Source organism: Drosophila serrata, unplaced genomic scaffold, assembly GCF_035046125.1.
Source record: "Drosophila serrata isolate PLE 108 unplaced genomic scaffold, ASM3504612v1 contig_45, whole genome shotgun sequence".
NCBI lineage: Eukaryota > Metazoa > Arthropoda > Insecta > Diptera > Drosophilidae > Drosophila > Drosophila serrata.
Genome location: NW_028256943.1, coordinates 27,115 through 46,432, shown reverse-complemented (window position 1 = coordinate 46,432; position 19,318 = coordinate 27,115). Strand labels below are relative to the sequence as shown.

Genomic DNA, 19,318 nt, shown 5'->3' with positions numbered 1-19,318 from the left:
CACTCAGCGATAATGGCCACCAAACAGATGCAGCATGGACGCAGAACGACCAGTCTGAAGGGCATCTACGAAGCCATCCATGGACCGGCTGGTACCACGGCCGAATTCTGCTTCCGCCTGCAACCAGAGCAGTCTACAGCAGCCACCAGCGATGCAGCCGGAGCCACAAGCAGCACGCACCACTTAGCGATAATGGCCACCAAACAGATGCAGCAGGGACGCAGGATGACCAGTCTGAAGGCCATCTATGAAGCCATCCATGGACCGGCTGGTACCACGGCCGAATTCTGCTCCCGCCTGCAACCAGAGCAGTCTTCAGCAGCCACCAGCGGTGCAGTCGGAGCCACAAGCAGCCAGCCAAGCAAAAATGGTCACCATACAGATGCAGCATGGACGCAGGACGACCAGTCTGAAGGGCATCTATGAAGCCATCCATGAGCCGGCTGGTACCACGGCCGAATTCTGCTCCCGCCTGCAACCAGAGCAGTCTTCAGCAGCCACCAGCGGTGCAGCCGGAACCACAAGCAGCACGCACCACTCAGCGATAATGGCCACCAAACAGATGCAGCAGGGACGCAGGACGACCAGTCTGAAGGCCACTTATGAAGCCATCCATGGACCGGCTGGTACCACGGCCGAATTCTGCTCCCGCCTGCAACCACAGCAGTCTTCAGCAGCCACCAGCGGTGCAGCCGGAGCCACAAGCAGCTCGCACCACTCTCACTAACGTGGCTGGAGGCGTACAGCAGCCAGCCAAGCGATAATGGCCACCATAGAGATGCAGCATGGACGCAGAACGACCAGTCTGAAGGGCATCTATGAAGCCATCCATGGACCGGCTGGTACCACGGCCGAATTCTGCTCCCGCCTGCAACCAGAGCAGTCTTCAGCAGCCACCAGCGGTGCAGCCGGAACCACAAGCAGCCAGCCAAGCGATAATAGCCACCAAACAGATGCAGCATGGACTCAGAACGACCAGTCTGAAGGGCATCTACTAAGCCATCCATGGACCGGCTGGTACCACGGCCGAATTCTGCTTCCGCCTGCAACCGGAGCAGTATACAGCAGCCACCAGCGGTGCAGCCGGAGCCACAAGCAGCCAGCCAAGCGATAATGGTTACCAAACAGATGCTGCATGGACGCAGGACGACCAGTCTGAAGGCCATCTATGAAGCCATCCATGGACCGGCTGGTACCACGGCCGAATTCTGCTCCCGCCTGCAACCAGAGCAGTCTACTGCAGCCACCAGCAGTGCAGCCGGAGCCACAAGCAGCACGCACCACTCAGCGATTATGGCCACCAAACAGATGCAGCATGGACGCAGGACGACCAGTCTGAAGGGCATCTATGAAGCCATCCATGGACCGGATGGTACCACGGCCGAATTCTGCTCCCGCCTGCAACCAGAGCAGTCTTCAGCAGCCACCAGCGGTGCAGCCGGAACCACAAGCAGCCAGCCAAGCGATAATAGCCACCAAACAGATGCAGCATGGACTCAGAACGATCAGTCTGAAGGGCATCTACGAAGCCATCCATGGACCGGCTGGTACCACGACCGAATTCTGCTTCCGCCTGCAACCAGAGCAGTCTACAGCAGCCACCAGCGATGCAGCCGGAGCCACAAGCAGCCAGCCAAGCGATAATAGCCACCAAACAGATGCTGCATGGACGCAGGACGACCAGTCTGAAGGCCATCTATGAAGCCATCCATGGACCGGCTGGTACCACGACCGAATTCTGCTTCCGCCTGCAACCAGAGCAGTCTACAGCAGCCACTAGCGATGCAGCCGGAGCCACACGCAGCTCGCACCACTCTCACCAACGTGCCTGGAGGCGTACAGCAGCCAGCCAAGCGATAATGGCCACCATACAGATGCAGCATGGACGCAGGACGACCAGTCTGAAGGCCATCTATAAAGCCATCCATGGACCGGCTGGAACCACGACCGAATTCTGCTTCCGCCTGCAACCAGAGCAGTCTACAGCAGCCACCAGCGGTGCAGTCGGAGCCACAAGCAGCCAGCCAATCGATAGTGGCCACCAAACAGATGCAGCATGGACGCAGGACGTCCAGTCTGAAGGCCATTTATGAAGCCATCCATGGACCGGCTAGTCCCATGACCGAATTCTGCTTCCGCCTGCAACCAGAGCGGTCTACAGCAGCCACCAGCGGTGCAGCCGGAGCCACAAGCAGCTCGCACCACTCTCACCAACGTGACTGGAGGCGTACAGCAGCCAGCCATGCGATAATGGCCACCAAACAGATGCAGCATGGACGCAGGACGATCATTCTGAAGGCCATCTATCAAGCCATCCATGGACCGGCTGGTACCACGACCGAATTCTGCTTCCGCCTGCAACCAGAGTAGTCTTTAGCAGCCACTAGCGGTGCAGCCGGAGCCACAAGCAGCTCGCACCACTCTCACCAACGTGGCTGGAGGCGTACAGCAGCCAGCCAAGCGATAATGGCCACCATACAGATGCAGCATGGACGCAGGACAACCAGTCCGAAGGCCATCTATGAAGCCATCCATGGACCGGCTGGTACCACGGCCGAATTCTGCTTCCGCCTGCAACCAGAGCAGTCTACAGCAGCCACCGGCGGTGCAGCCGGAGCCACAAGCAGCTCGCACCACTCTCACCAACGTGCCTGGAGGCGTACAGCAGCCAGCCAAGCGATAATGGCCACCATACTGATGCAGCATGGACGCAGGACGACCAGTCTGAAGGGCATCTATGAAGCCATCCATGGACCGACTGGTACCACGGCCGAATTCTGCTTCTGCCTGCAACCAGAGCAGTCTACAGCAGCCACCAGCGGTGCAGTCGGAGCCACAAGCAGCCAGCCAAGCGATAATGGCCACCAAACAGATGTAGCGTGGACGCAGGACGTCCAGCCTGAAGGGCATCTATGAAGCCATCCATCGACCGACTGGTACCACGGCCAAATTCTGCTTCCGCCTGCAACCAGAGCAGTATACAGCAGCCACCAGCGGTGCAGCCGGAGCCACAAGCAGCTCGCACCACTCTCACCAACGGGGCTGGAGGCGTACAGCAGCCAGCTAAGCGATAATGGCCACCTTACAGATGCAGCATGGACGCAGGACGACCAGTCTGAAGGCCATCTATGAAGCCATCCATGGACCGGCTGGTCCCACGGCCGAATTCTGCTTCCGCCTGCAACCAGAGCAGTCAACAGCAGCCACCAGCGATGCAGCCGGAGCCACAAGCAGCTCGCACCACTCTCACCAACGTGGCTGGAGGCGTACAGCAGCCAGCCAAGCGATAATGGCCACCATACAGATGCAGCATGGACGCAGGACGACCAGTCTGAAGGCCATCTATGAAGCCATCCATGGACCGACTGGTACCACGACCGAATTCTGCTTCCGCCTGCAACCAGAGCAGTCTACAGCAGCCACCAGCGGTGCAGCCGGAGCCACAAGCAGCTCGCACCACTCAGCGATAATGGCCACCAAACAGATGCAGCATGGACGCAGAACGACCAGTCTGAAGGGCATCTACGAAGCCATCCATGGACCGGCTGGTACCACGGCCGAATTCTGCTTCCGCCTGCAACCAGAGCAGTCTACAGCAGCCACCAGCGATGCAGCCGGAGCCACAAGCAGCCAGCCAAGCGATAATAGCCACCAAACAGATGCTGCATGGACGCAGGACGACCAGTCTGAAGGCCATCTATGAAGCCATCCATGGACCGGCTGGTACCACGACCGAATTCTGCTTCCGCCTGCAACCAGAGCAGTCTACAGCAGCCACTAGCGATGCAGCCGGAGCCACACGCAGCTCGCACCACTCTCACCAACGTGCCTGGAGGCGTACAGCAGCCAGCCAAGCGATAATGGCCACCATAGAGATGCAGCATGGACGCAGAACGACCAGTCTGAAGGCCATCTATAAAGCCATCCATGGACCGGCTGGAACCACGACCGAATTCTGCTCCCGCCTGCAACCAGAGCAGTCTACAGCAGCCACCAGCGATGCAGCCGGAGCCACAAGCAGCTCGCACCACTCTCACCAACGTGGCTGGAGGCGTACAGCAGCCAGCCAAGCGATAATGGCCACCATACAGATGCAGCATGGACGCAGGACGGCCAGTCTGAAGGCCATCTATGAAGCCATCCATGGACCGGCTGGTGCCACGGTCGAATTCTGCTCCCGCCTGCAACCAGAGCAGTCTTCAGCAGCCACCAGCGGTGCAGCCGGAGCCACAAGCAGCTCGCACCACTCTCACCAACGTGGCTGGAGGCGTACAGCAGCCAGCCAAGCGATAATGGCCACCATACAGATGCAGCATGGACGCAGGACGACCAGTCTGAAGGGCATCTATGAAGCCATCCATGGACCGGCTGGTACCACGGCCGAATTCTGCTCCCGCCTGCAACCAGAGTAGTCTTCAGCAGCCACCAGCAGTGCAGCCGGAACCACAAGCAGCACGCACCACTTAGCGATAATGGCCACCAAACAGATGCAGCAGGGACGCAGGATGACCAGTCTGAAGGCCATCTATGAAGCCATCCATGGACCGGCTGGTACCACGGCCGAATTCTGCTCCCGCCTGCAACCAGAGCAGTCTTCAGCAGCCACCAGCGGTGCAGTCGGAGCCACAAGCAGCCAGCCAAGCAAAAATGGTCACCATACAGATGCAGCATGGACGCAGGACGACCAGTCTGAAGGGCATCTATGAAGCCATCCATGAGCCGGCTGGTACCACGGCCGAATTCTGCTCCCGCCTGCAACCAGAGCAGTCTTCAGCAGCCACCAGCGGTGCAGCCGGAACCACAAGCAGCACGCACCACTCAGCGATAATGGCCACCAAACAGATGCAGCAGGGACGCAGGACGACCAGTCTGAAGGCCACTTATGAAGCCATCCATGGACCGGCTGGTACCACGGCCGAATTCTGCTCCCGCCTGCAACCACAGCAGTCTTCAGCAGCCACCAGCGGTGCAGCCGGAGCCACAAGCAGCTCGCACCACTCTCACCAACGTGACTGGAGGCGTACAGCAGCCAGCCAAGCGATAATGGCCACCATAGAGATGCAGCATGGACGCAGAACGACCAGTCTGAAGGGCATCTATGAAGCCATCCATGGACCGGCTGGTACCACGGCCGAATTCTGCTCCCGCCTGCAACCAGAGCAGTCTTCAGCAGCCACCAGCGGTGCAGCCGGAACCACAAGCAGCCAGCCAAGCGATAATAGCCACCAAACAGATGCAGCATGGACTCAGAACGATCAGTCTGAAGGGCATCTACGAAGCCATCCATGGACCGGCTGGTACCACGACCGAATTCTGCTTCCGCCTGCAACCAGAGCAGTCTACAGCAGCCACCAGCGATGCAGCCGGAGCCACAAGCAGCCAGCCAAGCGATAATAGCCACCAAACAGATGCTGCATGGACGCAGGACGACCAGTCTGAAGGCCATCTATGAAGCCATCCATGGACCGGCTGGTACCACGACCGAATTCTGCTTCCGCCTGCAACCAGAGCAGTCTACAGCAGCCACTAGCGATGCAGCCGGAGCCACACGCAGCTCGCACCACTCTCACCAACGTGCCTGGAGGCGTACAGCAGCCAGCCAAGCGATAATGGCCACCATACAGATGCAGCATGGACGCAGGACGACCAGTCTGAAGGCCATCTATAAAGCCATCCATGGACCGGCTGGAACCACGACCGAATTCTGCTCCCGCCTGCAACCAGAGCAGTCTACAGCAGCCACCAGCGGTGCAGCCGGAGCCACAAGCAGCTCGCACCACTCTCACCAACGTGCCTGGAGGCGTACAGCAGCCAGCCAAGCGATAATGGCCACCATACAGATGCAGCATGGACGCAGGACGACCAGTCTGAAGGGCATCTACGAAGCTATCCATGGACCGGCTGGTACCACGGCCGAATTCTGCTTCCGCCTGCAACCGGAGCAGTCTACAGCAGCCACCAGCGGTGCAGCCGGAGCCACAAGCAGCCAGCCAAGCGATAATGGCCACCAAACAGATGCAGCATGGACTCAGAACGACCAGTCTGAAGGGCATCTACGAAGCTATCCATGGACCGGCTGGTACCACGGCCGAATTCTGCTCCCGCCTGCAACCAGAGCAGTCTTCAGCAGCCACCAGCGGTGCAGCCGGAGCCACAAGCAGCTCGCACCACTCTCACCAACGTGGCTGGAGGCGTACAGCAGCCAGCCAAGCGATAATGGCCACCATACAGATGCAGCATGGACGCAGGACGACCAGTCTGAAGGCCATCTATAAAGCCATCCATGGACCGGCTGGAACCACGACCGAATTCTGCTCCCGCCTGCAACCAGAGCAGTCTTCAGCAGCCACCAGCGGTGCAGCCGGAACCACAAGCAGCCAGCCAAGCGATAATGGCCACCATACAGATGCAGCATGGACGCAGGACGACCAGTCTGAAGGGCATCTACGAAGCTATCCATGGACCGGCTGGTACCACGGCCGAATTCTGCTCCCGCCTGCAACCAGAGCAGTCTTCAGCAGCCACCAGCGATGCAGCCGGAGCCACAAGCAGCTCGCACCACTCTCACCAACGTGGCTGGAGGCGTACAGCAGCCAGCCAAGCGATAATGGCCACCAAACAGATGCAGCATGGACTCAGAACGACCAGTCTGAAGGGCATCTACGAAGCTATCCATGGACCGGCTGGTACCACGGCCGAATTCTGCTCCCGCCTGCAACCAGAGCAGTCTTCAGCAGCCACCAGCGGTGCAGCCGGAGCCACAAGCAGCTCGCACCACTCTCACCAACGTGGCTGGAGGCGTACAGCAGCCAGCCAAGCGATAATGGCCACCATACAGATGCAGCATGGACGCAGGACGACCAGTCTGAAGGCCATCTATAAAGCCATCCATGGACCGGCTGGAATCACGACCGAATTCTGCTCCCGCCTGCAACCAGAGCAGTCTTCAGCAGCCACCAGCGGTGCAGCCGGAACCACAAGCAGCCAGCCAAGCGATAATGGCCACCATACAGATGCAGCATGGACGCAGGACGACCAGTCTGCAGGCCATCTATGAAGCCATCCATGGACCGGCTGGTACCACGACCGAATTCTGCTTCCGCCTGCAACCAGAGCAGTATACAGCAGCCACCAGCGGTGCAGCCGGAGCCACAAGCAGCTCGCACCACTCTCACCAACGTGGCTGGAGGCGTACAGCAGCCAGCCAAGCGATAATGGCCACCAAACAGATGCAGCATGGACTCAGAACGACCAGTCTGAAGGGCATCTACGAAGCTATCCATGGACCGGCTGGTACCACGGCCGAATTCTGCTCCCGCCTGCAACCAGAGCAGTCTTCAGCAGCCACCAGCGGTGCAGCCGGAGCCACAAGCAGCTCGCACCACTCTCACCAACGTGGCTGGAGGCGTACAGCAGCCAGCCAAGCGATAATGGCCACCATACAGATGCAGCATGGACGCAGGACGACCAGTCTGAAGGCCATCTATAAAGCCATCCATGGACCGGCTGGAACCACGACCGAATTCTGCTCCCGCCTGCAACCAGAGCAGTCTTCAGCAGCCACCAGCGGTGCAGCCGGAACCACAAGCAGCCAGCCAAGCGATAATGGCCACCATACAGATGCAGCATGGACGCAGGACGACCAGTCTGCAGGCCATCTATGAAGCCATCCATGGACCGGCTGGTACCACGACCGAATTCTGCTTCCGCCTGCAACCAGAGCAGTATACAGCAGCCACCAGCGGTGCAGCCGGAGCCACAAGCAGCTCGCACCACTCTCACCAACGTGGCTGGAGGCGTACAGCAGCCAGCCAAGCGATAATGGCCACCATACAGATGCAGCATGGACGCAGGACGACCAGTCTGAAGGGCATCTACGAAGCTATCCATGGACCGGCTGGTACCACGGCCGAATTCTGCTTCCGCCTGCAACCGGAGCAGTATACAGCAGCCACCAGCGGTGCAGCCGGAGCCACAAGCAGCCAGCCAAGCGATAATGGCCACCAAACAGATGCTGCATGGACGCAGGACGACCAGTCTGAAGGGCATCTACGAAGCTATCCATGGACCGGCTGGTACCACGGCCGAATTCTGCTCCCGCCTGCAACCAGAGCAGTCTTCAGCAGCCACCAGCGGTGCAGCCGGAGCCACAAGCAGCTCGCACCACTCTCACCAACGTGGCTGGAGGCGTACAGCAGCCAGCCAAGCGATAATGGCCACCATACAGATGCAGCATGGACGCAGGATGACCAGTCTGAAGCCATCTATGAAGCCATCCACGGACCGGCTGGTACCACGGTCGAATTCTGCTCCCGCCTGCAACCACAGCAGTCTTCAGCAGCCACCAGCGGTGCAGCCGGAGCCACAAGCAGCTCGCACCACTCTCACCAACGTGGCTGGAGGCGTACAGCAGCCAGCCAAGCGATAATGGCCACCATACAGATGTAGCATGGACGCAGGACGACCAGTCTGAAGGGCATCTATGAAGCCATCCATGGACCGGCTGGTACCACGGCCGAATTCTGCTCCCGCCTGCAACCAGAGCAGTCTTTAGCAGCCACCAGCAGTGCAGCCGGAACCACAAGCAGCACGCACCACTTAGCGATAATGGCCACCAAACAGATGCAGCAGGGACGCAGGATGACCAGTCTGAAGGCCATCTATGAAGCCATCCATGGACCGGCTGGTACCACGGTCGAATTCTGCTCCCGCCTGCAACCAGAGCAGTCTTCAGCAGCCACCAGCGGTGCAGCCGGAGCCACAAGCAGCTCGCACCACTCTCACCAACGTGGCTGGAGGCGTACAGCAGCCAGCCAAGCGATAATGGCCACCATACAGATGTAGCATGGACGCAGGACGACCAGTCTGAAGGGCATCTATGAAGCCATCCATGGACCGGCTGGTACCACGGCCGAATTCTGCTCCCGCCTGCAACCAGAGCAGTCTTTAGCAGCCACCAGCAGTGCAGCCGGAACCACAAGCAGCACGCACCACTTAGCGATAATGGCCACCAAACAGATGCAGCAGGGACGCAGGATGACCAGTCTGAAGGCCATCTATGAAGCCATACATGGACCGGCGGGTACCACGACCGAATTCTGCTCCCGCCTGCAACCAGAGCAGGCTTCAGCAGCCACCAGCGGTGCAGTCGGAGCCACAAGCAGCCAGCCAAGCAAAAATGGTCACCATACAGATGCAGCATGGACGCAGGACGACCAGTCTGAAGGGCATCTATGAAGCCATCCATGAGCCGGCTGGTACCACGGCCGAATTCTGCTCCCGCCTGCAACCAGAGCAGTCTTCAGCAGCCACCAGCGGTGCAGCCGGAACCACAAGCAGCACGCACCACTCAGCGATAATGGCCACCATACAGATGCAGCATGGACGCAGGACGACCAGTCTGAAGGGCATCTATGAAGCCATCCATGGACCGGCTGGTACCACGGCCGAATTCTGCTCCCGCCTGCAACCAGAGCAGTCTTCAGCAGCCACCAGCGGTGCAGCCGGAGCCACAAGCAGCTCGCACCACTCAGCGATAATGGCCACCATACAGATGCAGCATGGACGCAGGACGACCAGTCTGAAGGGCATCTATGAAGCCATCCATGGACCGGCTGGTACCACGGCCGAATTCTGCTCCCACCTGCAACCAGAGCAGTCTTCAGCAGCCACCAGCGGTGCAGCCGGAACCACAAGCAGCCAGCCAAGCGATAATAGCCACCAAACAGATGCAGCATGGACTCAGAACGACCAGTCTGAAGGCCATCTATGAAGCCATCCATGGACCGGCTAGTCCCATGACCAAATTCTGCTTCCACCTGGAACCAGAGTAGTCTTTAGCAGCCACTAGCGGTGCAGCCGGAGCCACAAGCAGCTCGCACCACTCTCACCAATCCCAGACGCACCACACCAGCCACGGCTCGCTCTCCATGACGGCGGCAGCAACCGTTGGTTTGACGCGCAACCCCGCCAACGTGGCTGGAGGCGTACAGCAGCCAGCCACTCGATAGTGGCCACCAAACAGATGCAGCATGGACGCAGGACGACCATTCTGAAGGCCATCTATGAAGCCATCCATGGACCGGCTAGTCCCATGACCAAATTCTGCTTCCACCTGGAACCAGAGTAGTCTTTAGCAGCCACTAGCGGTGCAGCCGGAGCCACAAGCAGCTCGCACCACTCTCACCAATCCCAGACGCACCACACCAGCCACGGCTCGCTCTCCATGACGGCGGCAGGAACCGTTGGTTTGACGCGCAACCCCGCCCACGTGGCTGGAGGCGTACAGCAGCCAGCCAATCGATAGTGGCTACCAAACAGATGCAGCATGGACGCCGGACGACTATTCTGAAGGCCATCTATGAAGCTATCCATGAATCGGCTGGTACCACGTCCGAATTCGGGTACCTCTCCATGACGGTAGCAGGAGCCGTTGGTTTCGCGGGCTACAATTCCCAATCCCCAGAACGGGCAACGTGTATTTGCCAGGCAATAAGTGAATTAAACGATAAAGTCGAACAATTAAATATTAGCATGGGGTTTATCATATATTAACTTAAATTGATCGCTATTGCATTTAAAACTTTAATTTAAGTGGAACATTTAATTTAAATTTTTTTTAAATTACAGCAGTGCTGGAAAACGCAAAAACTTGAACCATCGATAACTTTATAGTTCGTGAGCTGGTTAAGTGTGACCAGTTTATGTAAATGTGAAAATGCCTTAAAGCTTCAATAGTCTGGCAGCTGTAAACTATCGATAATTTTTCAGATCGTGATAAAATCAAGTGTGACCAACTTCTATTACGGTATATACCGAATATTCGGCATTTTGAAGGTAAAACTTTGCAGGCACACTGCTGCTAATTTAGTGAAAGTCATTTCGCAAGAATGTTTTTTTAAATCGCCGTTGTTTTTATTTTTTTGACCCAGGATTTTCATATCTAACATGCTCAACCTGGAGGACTACATGGAGATGATCGAGCACTTGTCCCAAGAGCTGCCCGAGCTCAATCTTGCAGTACGTGGTGAGTCCCGCCAAACAAAATCAGGTTGCAGCGTCTAATACCTCATCCACTATCCACGGACAGCACTGGACAAAAAGGCGCACCTCTTCTTCTAGTAGTGTAAGCGAGTTGAGCTGCAGCACGAGACCATGGACACTGAATTCCCCAGCCTGGACGGTGAGTACTTCAAGGTGGTTGAGTACGCCGACGAGAAAGTGGCCATCGCGACGCAAATCCATGAGCTGGTCGAGCGCTGTTTGCGGCGCCTGACAGTGAGCTATTCAAGTTTAACTGCGAACTGGCCACCACTTCCCTGACAGAAGCTGCCGATTCGGTGGTGAGCCAGCCCACAGACAATCACAGAAACAGGGACAATCTGTGCTGAACACGCCGCCGCCAGCGGCAATGCCACGGTCACCTACAACCTGCAGCAGCTTAGTGGAGGAGCCTCCGATTTCAATCCCACGAAAGACCAGTCTGAAGGCCAGCTGTGAAGCGGCTGGTACCACGGCCGATTTCTGGTTCCGCCTGCAACCAGAGTAGTCTACAGCAGTCACCAGCTGTGCAGCCGGAGTCACAAGCAGCTCGCATCACTCTCACCAATCCCAAACGCACCACACCAGCCACGGCTGGTGACATAGCTACGGCCACGAGCATGGACACCACGACAGCAGCCACAGCGGGCACAGCAGTCACCACCAGGAGAATCAGAAGAAGCTTAACACGGCCCTTCCGCTGCCCACGTCTCTGGCTGTAGGTGGGCACCTTCACGTTCGGCGGCAACTTCATTGTCTCGTCAACCTTATCCATGAGTGTGAATTCGGTGAACATGCTCTTTACGGCGACGGCTGCGGCTGCGGCCTCGACGAATCTCTCGGCCGGTAGCCTGACCCACGGCTCGCTCTCTATGACGTCGGCAGGAACCGTTGGTTTGACGCGCAAGCCCGCCAACGTGGCTGGAGGCGTACAGCAGCCAGCCAATCGATAGTGGCCACCAAACAGATGCGGCATGAATGCAGGACGACCAGTTTGAAGGTCAGCTATGAAGCTATCCATGAATCGGCTGGTACCACGGCCGAATTCTGGTACCTCTCCATGACGGTAGCAGGAGCCGTTGGTTTCGCGGGCTACAATTCCCAATCCCCAGAACGGGCAACGTGTATTTGCCAGGCAATAAGTGAATTAAACGATAAAGTCGAACAATTAAATATTAGCATGGGGTTTATCATATATTAACTTAAATTTATCGCTATTGCATTTAAAACTTTAATTTAAGTGGAACATTTAATTTAATTTTTTTTTTAATTACAGCAGTGCTAGAAAACGCAAAAACTTGAACCATCGATAACTTTATAGTTCGTGAGCTGGTTAAGTGTGACCAGTTTATGTAAATGTGAAAATGCCTTAAAGCTTCAATAGTCTGGCAGCTGTAAACTATCGATAATTTTTCAGATCGTGATAAAATCAAGTGTGACCAACTTCTATTACGGTATATACCGAATATTCGGCATTTTGAAGGTAAAACTTTGCAGGCACACTGCTGCTAATTTAGTGAAAGTCATTTCGCAAGAATGTTTTTTAAATCGCCGCTGTTTTTATTTTTTTGACCCAGCATTTTCACATCTAACATGCTCAACCTGGCGGACTACATGGAGATGATCGAGCACTTGTTCCAAGAGCTGCCCGAGCTCAATCTTGCAGTACGTGGTGAGTACCGCCAAACAAAATCAGGTTGCAGCGTCTAATACCTCATCCACTTTATTCACTGACAACACTGGACAAGAAGGTGCACGTCTTCTTTTAGTAGTGCATGCGAGTCGAGCTGCAGCACGAGGCCATGGACACGGAGTTCCACAGCCTGGGCGTTGAGTACTTTAAGGTGATGGAGGACGCCACCTTCTCGTGGCCGTCGCGACGCAAATCCATGAGCTGGTCGAGCGCTGTTTGCGGCGCCTGACAGTGAGCTATTCAAGTTCAACTGCGAAATGGCCACCATTTCCCTGACAGGAGCTGCCGATTCGGTGGTGAGCCAGCCCACAGACAATCACAGAAACAGGGACAATCTGTGCTGGACACGCCGCCGCCAGCGGCAATGTTACGGTCACCTACAACCTGCAGCAGCTTGGTGGAGGAGCATCCGCTTTCAGTCCCAAGAACGACCAGTTTGAAGGCCAGCTATGAAGCGGCTGGTACCACGACCGAATTCTGCTTTCGCCTGCAACCAAAGTAGTCTAAAGCAGCCACTAGATGTGCAGCCGGAGCCACAAGCAGCTCGCACCACTCTCACCAATCCCAAGCGCACCACACCAGCCACGGCTCACTCTCCATGACGGCGGCAGAAACCGTTGGTTTGACGCGCAACCCCGCCAAAGTGGCTGGAGGCGTACAGCAGCCCGCCAATCGATAGTGGCCACCAAACAGATGCAGCATGGACGCAGGACGTCCAGTCTGAAGGCCATTTATGAAGCCATCCATGGACCGGCTAGTCCCATGACCGAATTCTGCTTCCGCCTGCAACCAGAGCGGTCTACAGCAGCCACCAGCGGTGCAGCCGGAGCCACAAGCAGCTCGCACCACTCTCACCAACGGGGCTGGAGGCGTACAGCAGCCAGCCAAGCGATAATGGCTACCATACAGATGCAGCATGGACGCAGGACGACCAGTCTGAAGGGCATCTATGAAGCCATCCATGGACCGGCTGGTACCACGGCCGAATTCTGCTTCCGCCTGCAACCGGAGCAGTCTACAGCAGCCACCAGCGGTGCAGTCGGAGCCACAAGCAGCTCGCACCACTCAGCGATAATGGCCACCAAACAGATGCAGCATGGACGCAGAACGACCAGTCTGAAGGGCATCTACGAAGCCATCCATGGACTGGCTGGTACCACGGCCGAATTCTGCTTCCGCCTGCAACCAGAGCGGTCTACAGCAGCCACCAGCGGTGCAGCCGGAGCCACAAGCAGCTCGCACCACTCTCACCAACGGGGCTGGAGGCGTACAGCAGCCAGCCAAGCGATAATGGCTACCATACAGATGCAGCATGGACGCAGGACGACCAGTCTGAAGGGCATCTATGAAGCCATCCATGGACCGGCTGGTACCACGGCCGAATTCTGCTTCCGCCTGCAACCAGAGCAGTCTACAGCAGCCACTAGCGATGCAGCCGGAGCCACAAGCAGCCAGCCAAGCGATAATAGCCACCAAACAGATGCTGCATGGACGCAGGACGACCAGTCTGAAGGCCATCTATGAAGCCATCCATGGACCGGCTGGTACCACGACCGAATTCTGCTTCCGCCTGCAACCAGAGCAGTCTACAGCAGCCACTAGCGATGCAGCCGGAGCCACAAGCAGCTCGCACCACTCTCACCAACGTGCCTGGAGGCGTACAGCAGCCAGCCAAGCGATAATGGCCACCATACAGATGCAGCATGGACGCAGGACGACCAGTCTGAAGGCCATCTATAAAGCCATCCATGGACCGGCTGGAACCACGACCGAATTCTGCTCCCGCCTGCAACCAGAGCAGTCTACAGCAGCCACCAGCGATGCAACCGGAGCCACAAGCAGCTCGCACCACTCTCACCAACGTGGCTGGAGGCGTACAGCAGCCAGCCAAGCGATAATGGCCACCATACAGATGCAGCATGGACGCAGGACGACCAGTCTGAAGGGCATCTATGAAGCCATCCATGGACCGGCTGGTACCACGGCCGAATTCTGCTCCCGCCTGCAACCAGAGCAGTCTTCAGCAGCCACCAGCGATGCAGCCGGAGCCACAAGCAGCTCGCACCACTCTCACCAACGTGGCTGGAGGCGTACAGCAGCCAGCCAAGCGATAATGGCCACCAAACAGATGCAGCAGGGACGCAGGATGACCAGTCTGAAGGCCATCTATGAAGCCATCCATGGACCGGCTGGTACCACGGCCGAATTCTGCTCCCGCCTGCAACCAGAGCAGTCTTCAGCAGCCACCAGCGGTGCAGTCGGAGCCACAAGCAGCCAGCCAAGCAAAAATGGTCACCATACAGATGCAGCATGGACGCAGGACGACCAGTCTGAAGGGCATCTATGAAGCCATCCATGAGCCGGCTGGTACCACGGCCGAATTCTGCTCCCGCCTGCAACCAGAGCAGTCTTCAGCAGCCACCAGCGGTGCAGCCGGAACCACAAGCAGCACGCACCACTCAGCGATAATGGCCACCAAACAGATGCAGCAGGGACGCAGGACGACCAGTCTGAAGGCCATTTATGAAGCCATCCATGGACCGGCTGGTACCACGGCCGAATTCTGCTCCCGCCTGCAACCAGAGCAGTCTTCAGCAGCCACCAGCGGTGCAGCCGGAGCCACAAGCAGCTCGCACCACTCTCACCAACGTGGCTGGAGGCGTACAGCAGCCAGCCAAGCGATAATGGCCACCATACAGATGCAGCATGGACGCAGAACGACCAGTCTGAAGGGCATCTATGAAGCCATCCACGGACCGGCTGGTACCACGGCCGAATTCTGCTCCCGCCTGCAACCAGAGCAGTCTTCAGCAGCCACCAGCGGTGCAGCCGGAACCACAAGCAGCCAGCCAAGCGATTATAGCCACCAAACAGATGCAGCATGGACGCAGGACGACCAGTCTGAAGGCCATCTATGAAGCCATCCACGGACCGGCTGGTACCACGGCCGAATTCTGCTCCCGCCTGCAACCAGAGCAGTCTACTGCAGCCACCAGCGGTCCAGCCGGAGCCACAAGCAGCTCGCACCACTCTCACCAACGTGGCTGGAGGCGTACAGCAGCCAGCCAAGCGATAATGGCCACCCTACAGATGCAGCATGGACGCAGGACGACCAGTCTGAAGGGCATCTACGAAGCTATCCATGGACCGGCTCCCGCCTGCAACCAGAGCAGTCTTCAGCAGCCACCAGCGGTGCAGCCGGAACCACAAGCAGCCAGCCAAGAGATTATAGCCACCAAACAGATGCTGCATGGACGCAGGACGACCAGTCTGAAGGCCATCTATGAAGCCATCCACGGACCGGCTGGTACCACGGCCGAATTCTGCTCCCGCCTGCAACCAGAGCAGTCTACTGCAGCCACCAGCGGTCCAGCCGGAGCCACAAGCAGCTCGCACCACTCTCACCAACGTGGCTGGAGGCGTACAGCAGCCAGCCAAGCGATAATGGCCACCATACAGATGCAGCATGGACGCAGGACGACCAGTCTGAAGGGCATCTACGAAGCTATCCATGGACCGGCTCCCGCCTGCAACCAGAGCAGTCTTCAGCAGCCACCAGCGGTGCAGCCGGAGCCACAAGCAGCCAGCCAAGCGATAATGGCCACCAAACAGATGCTGCATGGACGCAGGACGACCAGTCTGAAGGCCATCTATGAAGCCATCCATGGACCGGCTGGTACCACGGCCGAATTCTGCTTCCGCCTGCTTCAGCAGCCACCAGCGGTGCAGCCGGAGCCACAAGCAGCTCGCACCACTCTCACCAACGTGGCTGGAGGCGTACAGCAGCCAGCCAAGCGATAATGGCCACCATACAGATGCAGCATGGACGCAGAACGACCAGTCTGAAGGGCATCTACGAAGCCATCCATGGACCGGCTGGTACCACGGCCGAATTCTGCTTCCGCCTGCAACCAGAGCAGTCTACAGCAGCCACCAGCGGTGCAGCCGGAGCCACAAGCAGCTCGCACCACTCTCACCAACGTGGCTGGAGGCGTACAGCAGCCAGCCAAGCGATAATGGCCACCATACAGATGCAGCAAGGACGCAGGACGACCAGTCTGAAGGGCATCTATGAAGCCATCCATGGACCGGCTGGTACCACGGCCGAATTCTGCTCCCGCCTGCAACCAGAGCAGTCTTCAGCAGCCACCAGCGGTGCAGCCGGAACCACAAGCAGCTCGCACCACTCTTACCAACGTGGCTGGAGGCGTACAGCAGCCAGCCAAGCGATAATGGCCACCAAACAGATGCAGCAGGGACGCAGGGCGACCAGTCTGAAGGCCATCTATGAAGCCATCCATGGACCGGCTGGTACCACGGCCGAATTCTGCTCCCGCCTGCAACCAGAGCAGTCTTCAGCAGCCACCAGCGGTGCAGCCGGAACCACAAGCAGCACGCACCACTCAGCGATAATGGCCACCATACAGATGCAGCATGGACGCAGGACGACCAGTCTGAAGGGCATCTATGAAGCCATCCATGGACCGGCTGGTACCACGGCCGAATTCTGCTCCCGCCTGCAACCAGAGCAGTCTTCAGCAGCCACCAGCGGTGCAGCGGGAACCACAAGCAGCTCGCACCACTCTCACCAACGAGGCTGGAGGCGTACAGCAGCCAGCCAAGCGATAATGGCCACCATACAGATGCAGCATGGACGCAGGACGACCAGTCTGAAGGGCATCTACGAAGCTATCCATGGACCAGCTGGTACCACGGCCGAATTCTGCTCCCGCCTGCAACCAGAGCAGACTTCAGCAGCCACCAGCGGTGCAGCCGGAACCACAAGCAGCACGCACCACTCAGCGATAATGGCCACCAAACAGATGAAGCAGGGACGCAGGGCGACCAGTCTGAAGGCCATCTATGAAGCCATCCATGGACCGGCTGGTACCACGGCCGAATTCTGCTCCCGCCTGCAACCAGAGTAGTCTTCAGCAGCCACCAGCGGTGCAGCCGGAACCACAAGCAGCCAGCCAAGCGATTATAGCCACCAAACAGATGCAGCATGGACGCAGGACGACCAGTCTGAAGGCCATCTATGAAGCCATCCATGGACCGGCTGGTACCACGGCCGAATTCTGCTCCCGCCTGCAACCAGAGCAGTCTTCAGCAGCCACCAGCGGTGCAGCCGGAGCCACAAGCAGCTCGCACCACTCTCACCAACGTGGCTGGAGGCGTACAGCAGCCAGCCAAGCGATAATGGCCACCATACAGATGCAGCATGGACGCAGAACGACCAGTCTGAAGGGCATCTACGAAGGCATCCATGGACCGGCTGGTACCACGGCCGAATTCTGCTTCCGCCTGCAACCAGAGCAGTCTACAGCAGCCACCAGCGGTGCAGCCGGAGCCACAAGCAGCTCGCACCACTCTCACCAACGTGGCTGGAGGCGTACAGCAGCCAGCCAAGCGATAATGGCCACCATACAGATGCAGCAAGGACGCAGGACGACCAGTCTGAAGGCCATCTATGAAGCCATCCATGGACCGGCTGGTACCACGGCCGAATGCTGCTTCCGCCTGCAACCAGAGCAGTCTTCAGCAGCCACCAGCGGTGCAGCCGGAACCACAAGCAGCTCGCACCACTCTCACCAACGTGGCTGGAGGCGTACAGCAGCCAGCCAAGCGATAATGGCCACCAAACAGATGCAGCAGGGACGCAGGGCGACCAGTCTGAAGGCCATCTATGAAGCCATCCATGGACCGGCTGGTACCACGGCCGAATTCTGCTCCCGCCTGCAACCAGAGTAGTCTTCAGCAGCTACCAGCGGTGCAGCCGGAACCACAAGCAGCCAGCCAAGCGATTATAGCCACCAAACAGATGCAGCATGGACGCAGGACGACCAGTCTGAAGGGCATCTATGAAGCCATCCGTGAGCCGGCTGGTACCACGGCCGAATTCTGCTCCCGCCTGCAACCAGAGCAGTCTTCAGCAGCCACCAGCGGTGCAGCCGGAACCACAAGCAGCACGCACCACTTAGCGATAATGGCCACCAAACAGATGCAGAAGGGACGCAGGACGACCAGTCTGAAGGCCATTTATGAAGCCATCCATGGACCGGCTGGTACCACGGCCGAATTCTGCTCCCGCCTGCAACCACAGCAGTCTTCAGCAGCCACCAGCGGTGCAGCCGGAGCCACAAGCAGCTCGCACCACTCTCACCAACGTGGCTGGAGGCGTACAGCAGCCAGCCAAGCGATAATGGCCACCATACAGATGCAGCATGGACGCAGAACGACCAGTCTGAAGGGCATCTATGAAGCCATCCACGGACCGGCTGGTACCACGGCCGAATTCTGCTCCCGCCTGCAACCAGAGCAGTCTTCAGCAGCCACCAGCGGTGCAGCCGGAACCACAAGCAGCCAGCCAAGCGATTATAGCCACCAAACAGATGCAGCATGGACGCAGGACGACCAGTCTGAAGGCCATCAATGAAGCCATCCACGGACCGGCTGGTACCACGGCCGAATTCTGCTCCCGCCTGCAACCAGAGCAGTCTACTGCAGCCACCAGCGGTGCAGCCGGAGCCACAAGCAGCTCGCACCACTCTCACCAACGTGGCTGGAGGCGTACAGCAGCCAGCC

At 58.1% G+C, this 19,318-nt stretch overlaps 1 protein-coding gene across 4 annotated transcripts; it reads left to right on the top strand.

Annotated features, from left to right (window-relative positions):
* The first annotated feature begins 12,316 nt into the window (after positions 1-12,316).
* LOC147644974 (uncharacterized) lies at positions 12,317-15,705 on the top strand. Of its 4 annotated transcripts, none has more exons than XM_086835799.1 (3): positions 12,317-12,523; positions 12,618-12,712; positions 12,792-14,388. In XM_086835799.1, exon 3 carries the CDS (start codon positions 13,253-13,255, stop codon positions 14,255-14,257), a length of 1,005 nt encoding a protein of 334 aa, XP_086691925.1. In that variant the 5' UTR covers positions 12,317-12,523; positions 12,618-12,712; positions 12,792-13,252; the 3' UTR covers positions 14,258-14,388. The 4 variants fall into 4 exon arrangements, with proteins under 4 accessions (XP_086691925.1, XP_086691924.1, XP_086691930.1 ...); XM_086835798.1 differs by having other exon boundaries at positions 12,789-14,388; XM_086835804.1 differs by lacking the exon at positions 12,317-12,523 and having other exon boundaries at positions 12,542-12,712; positions 12,789-15,705.
* The last annotated feature ends 3,613 nt before the right edge of the window (positions 15,706-19,318 follow it).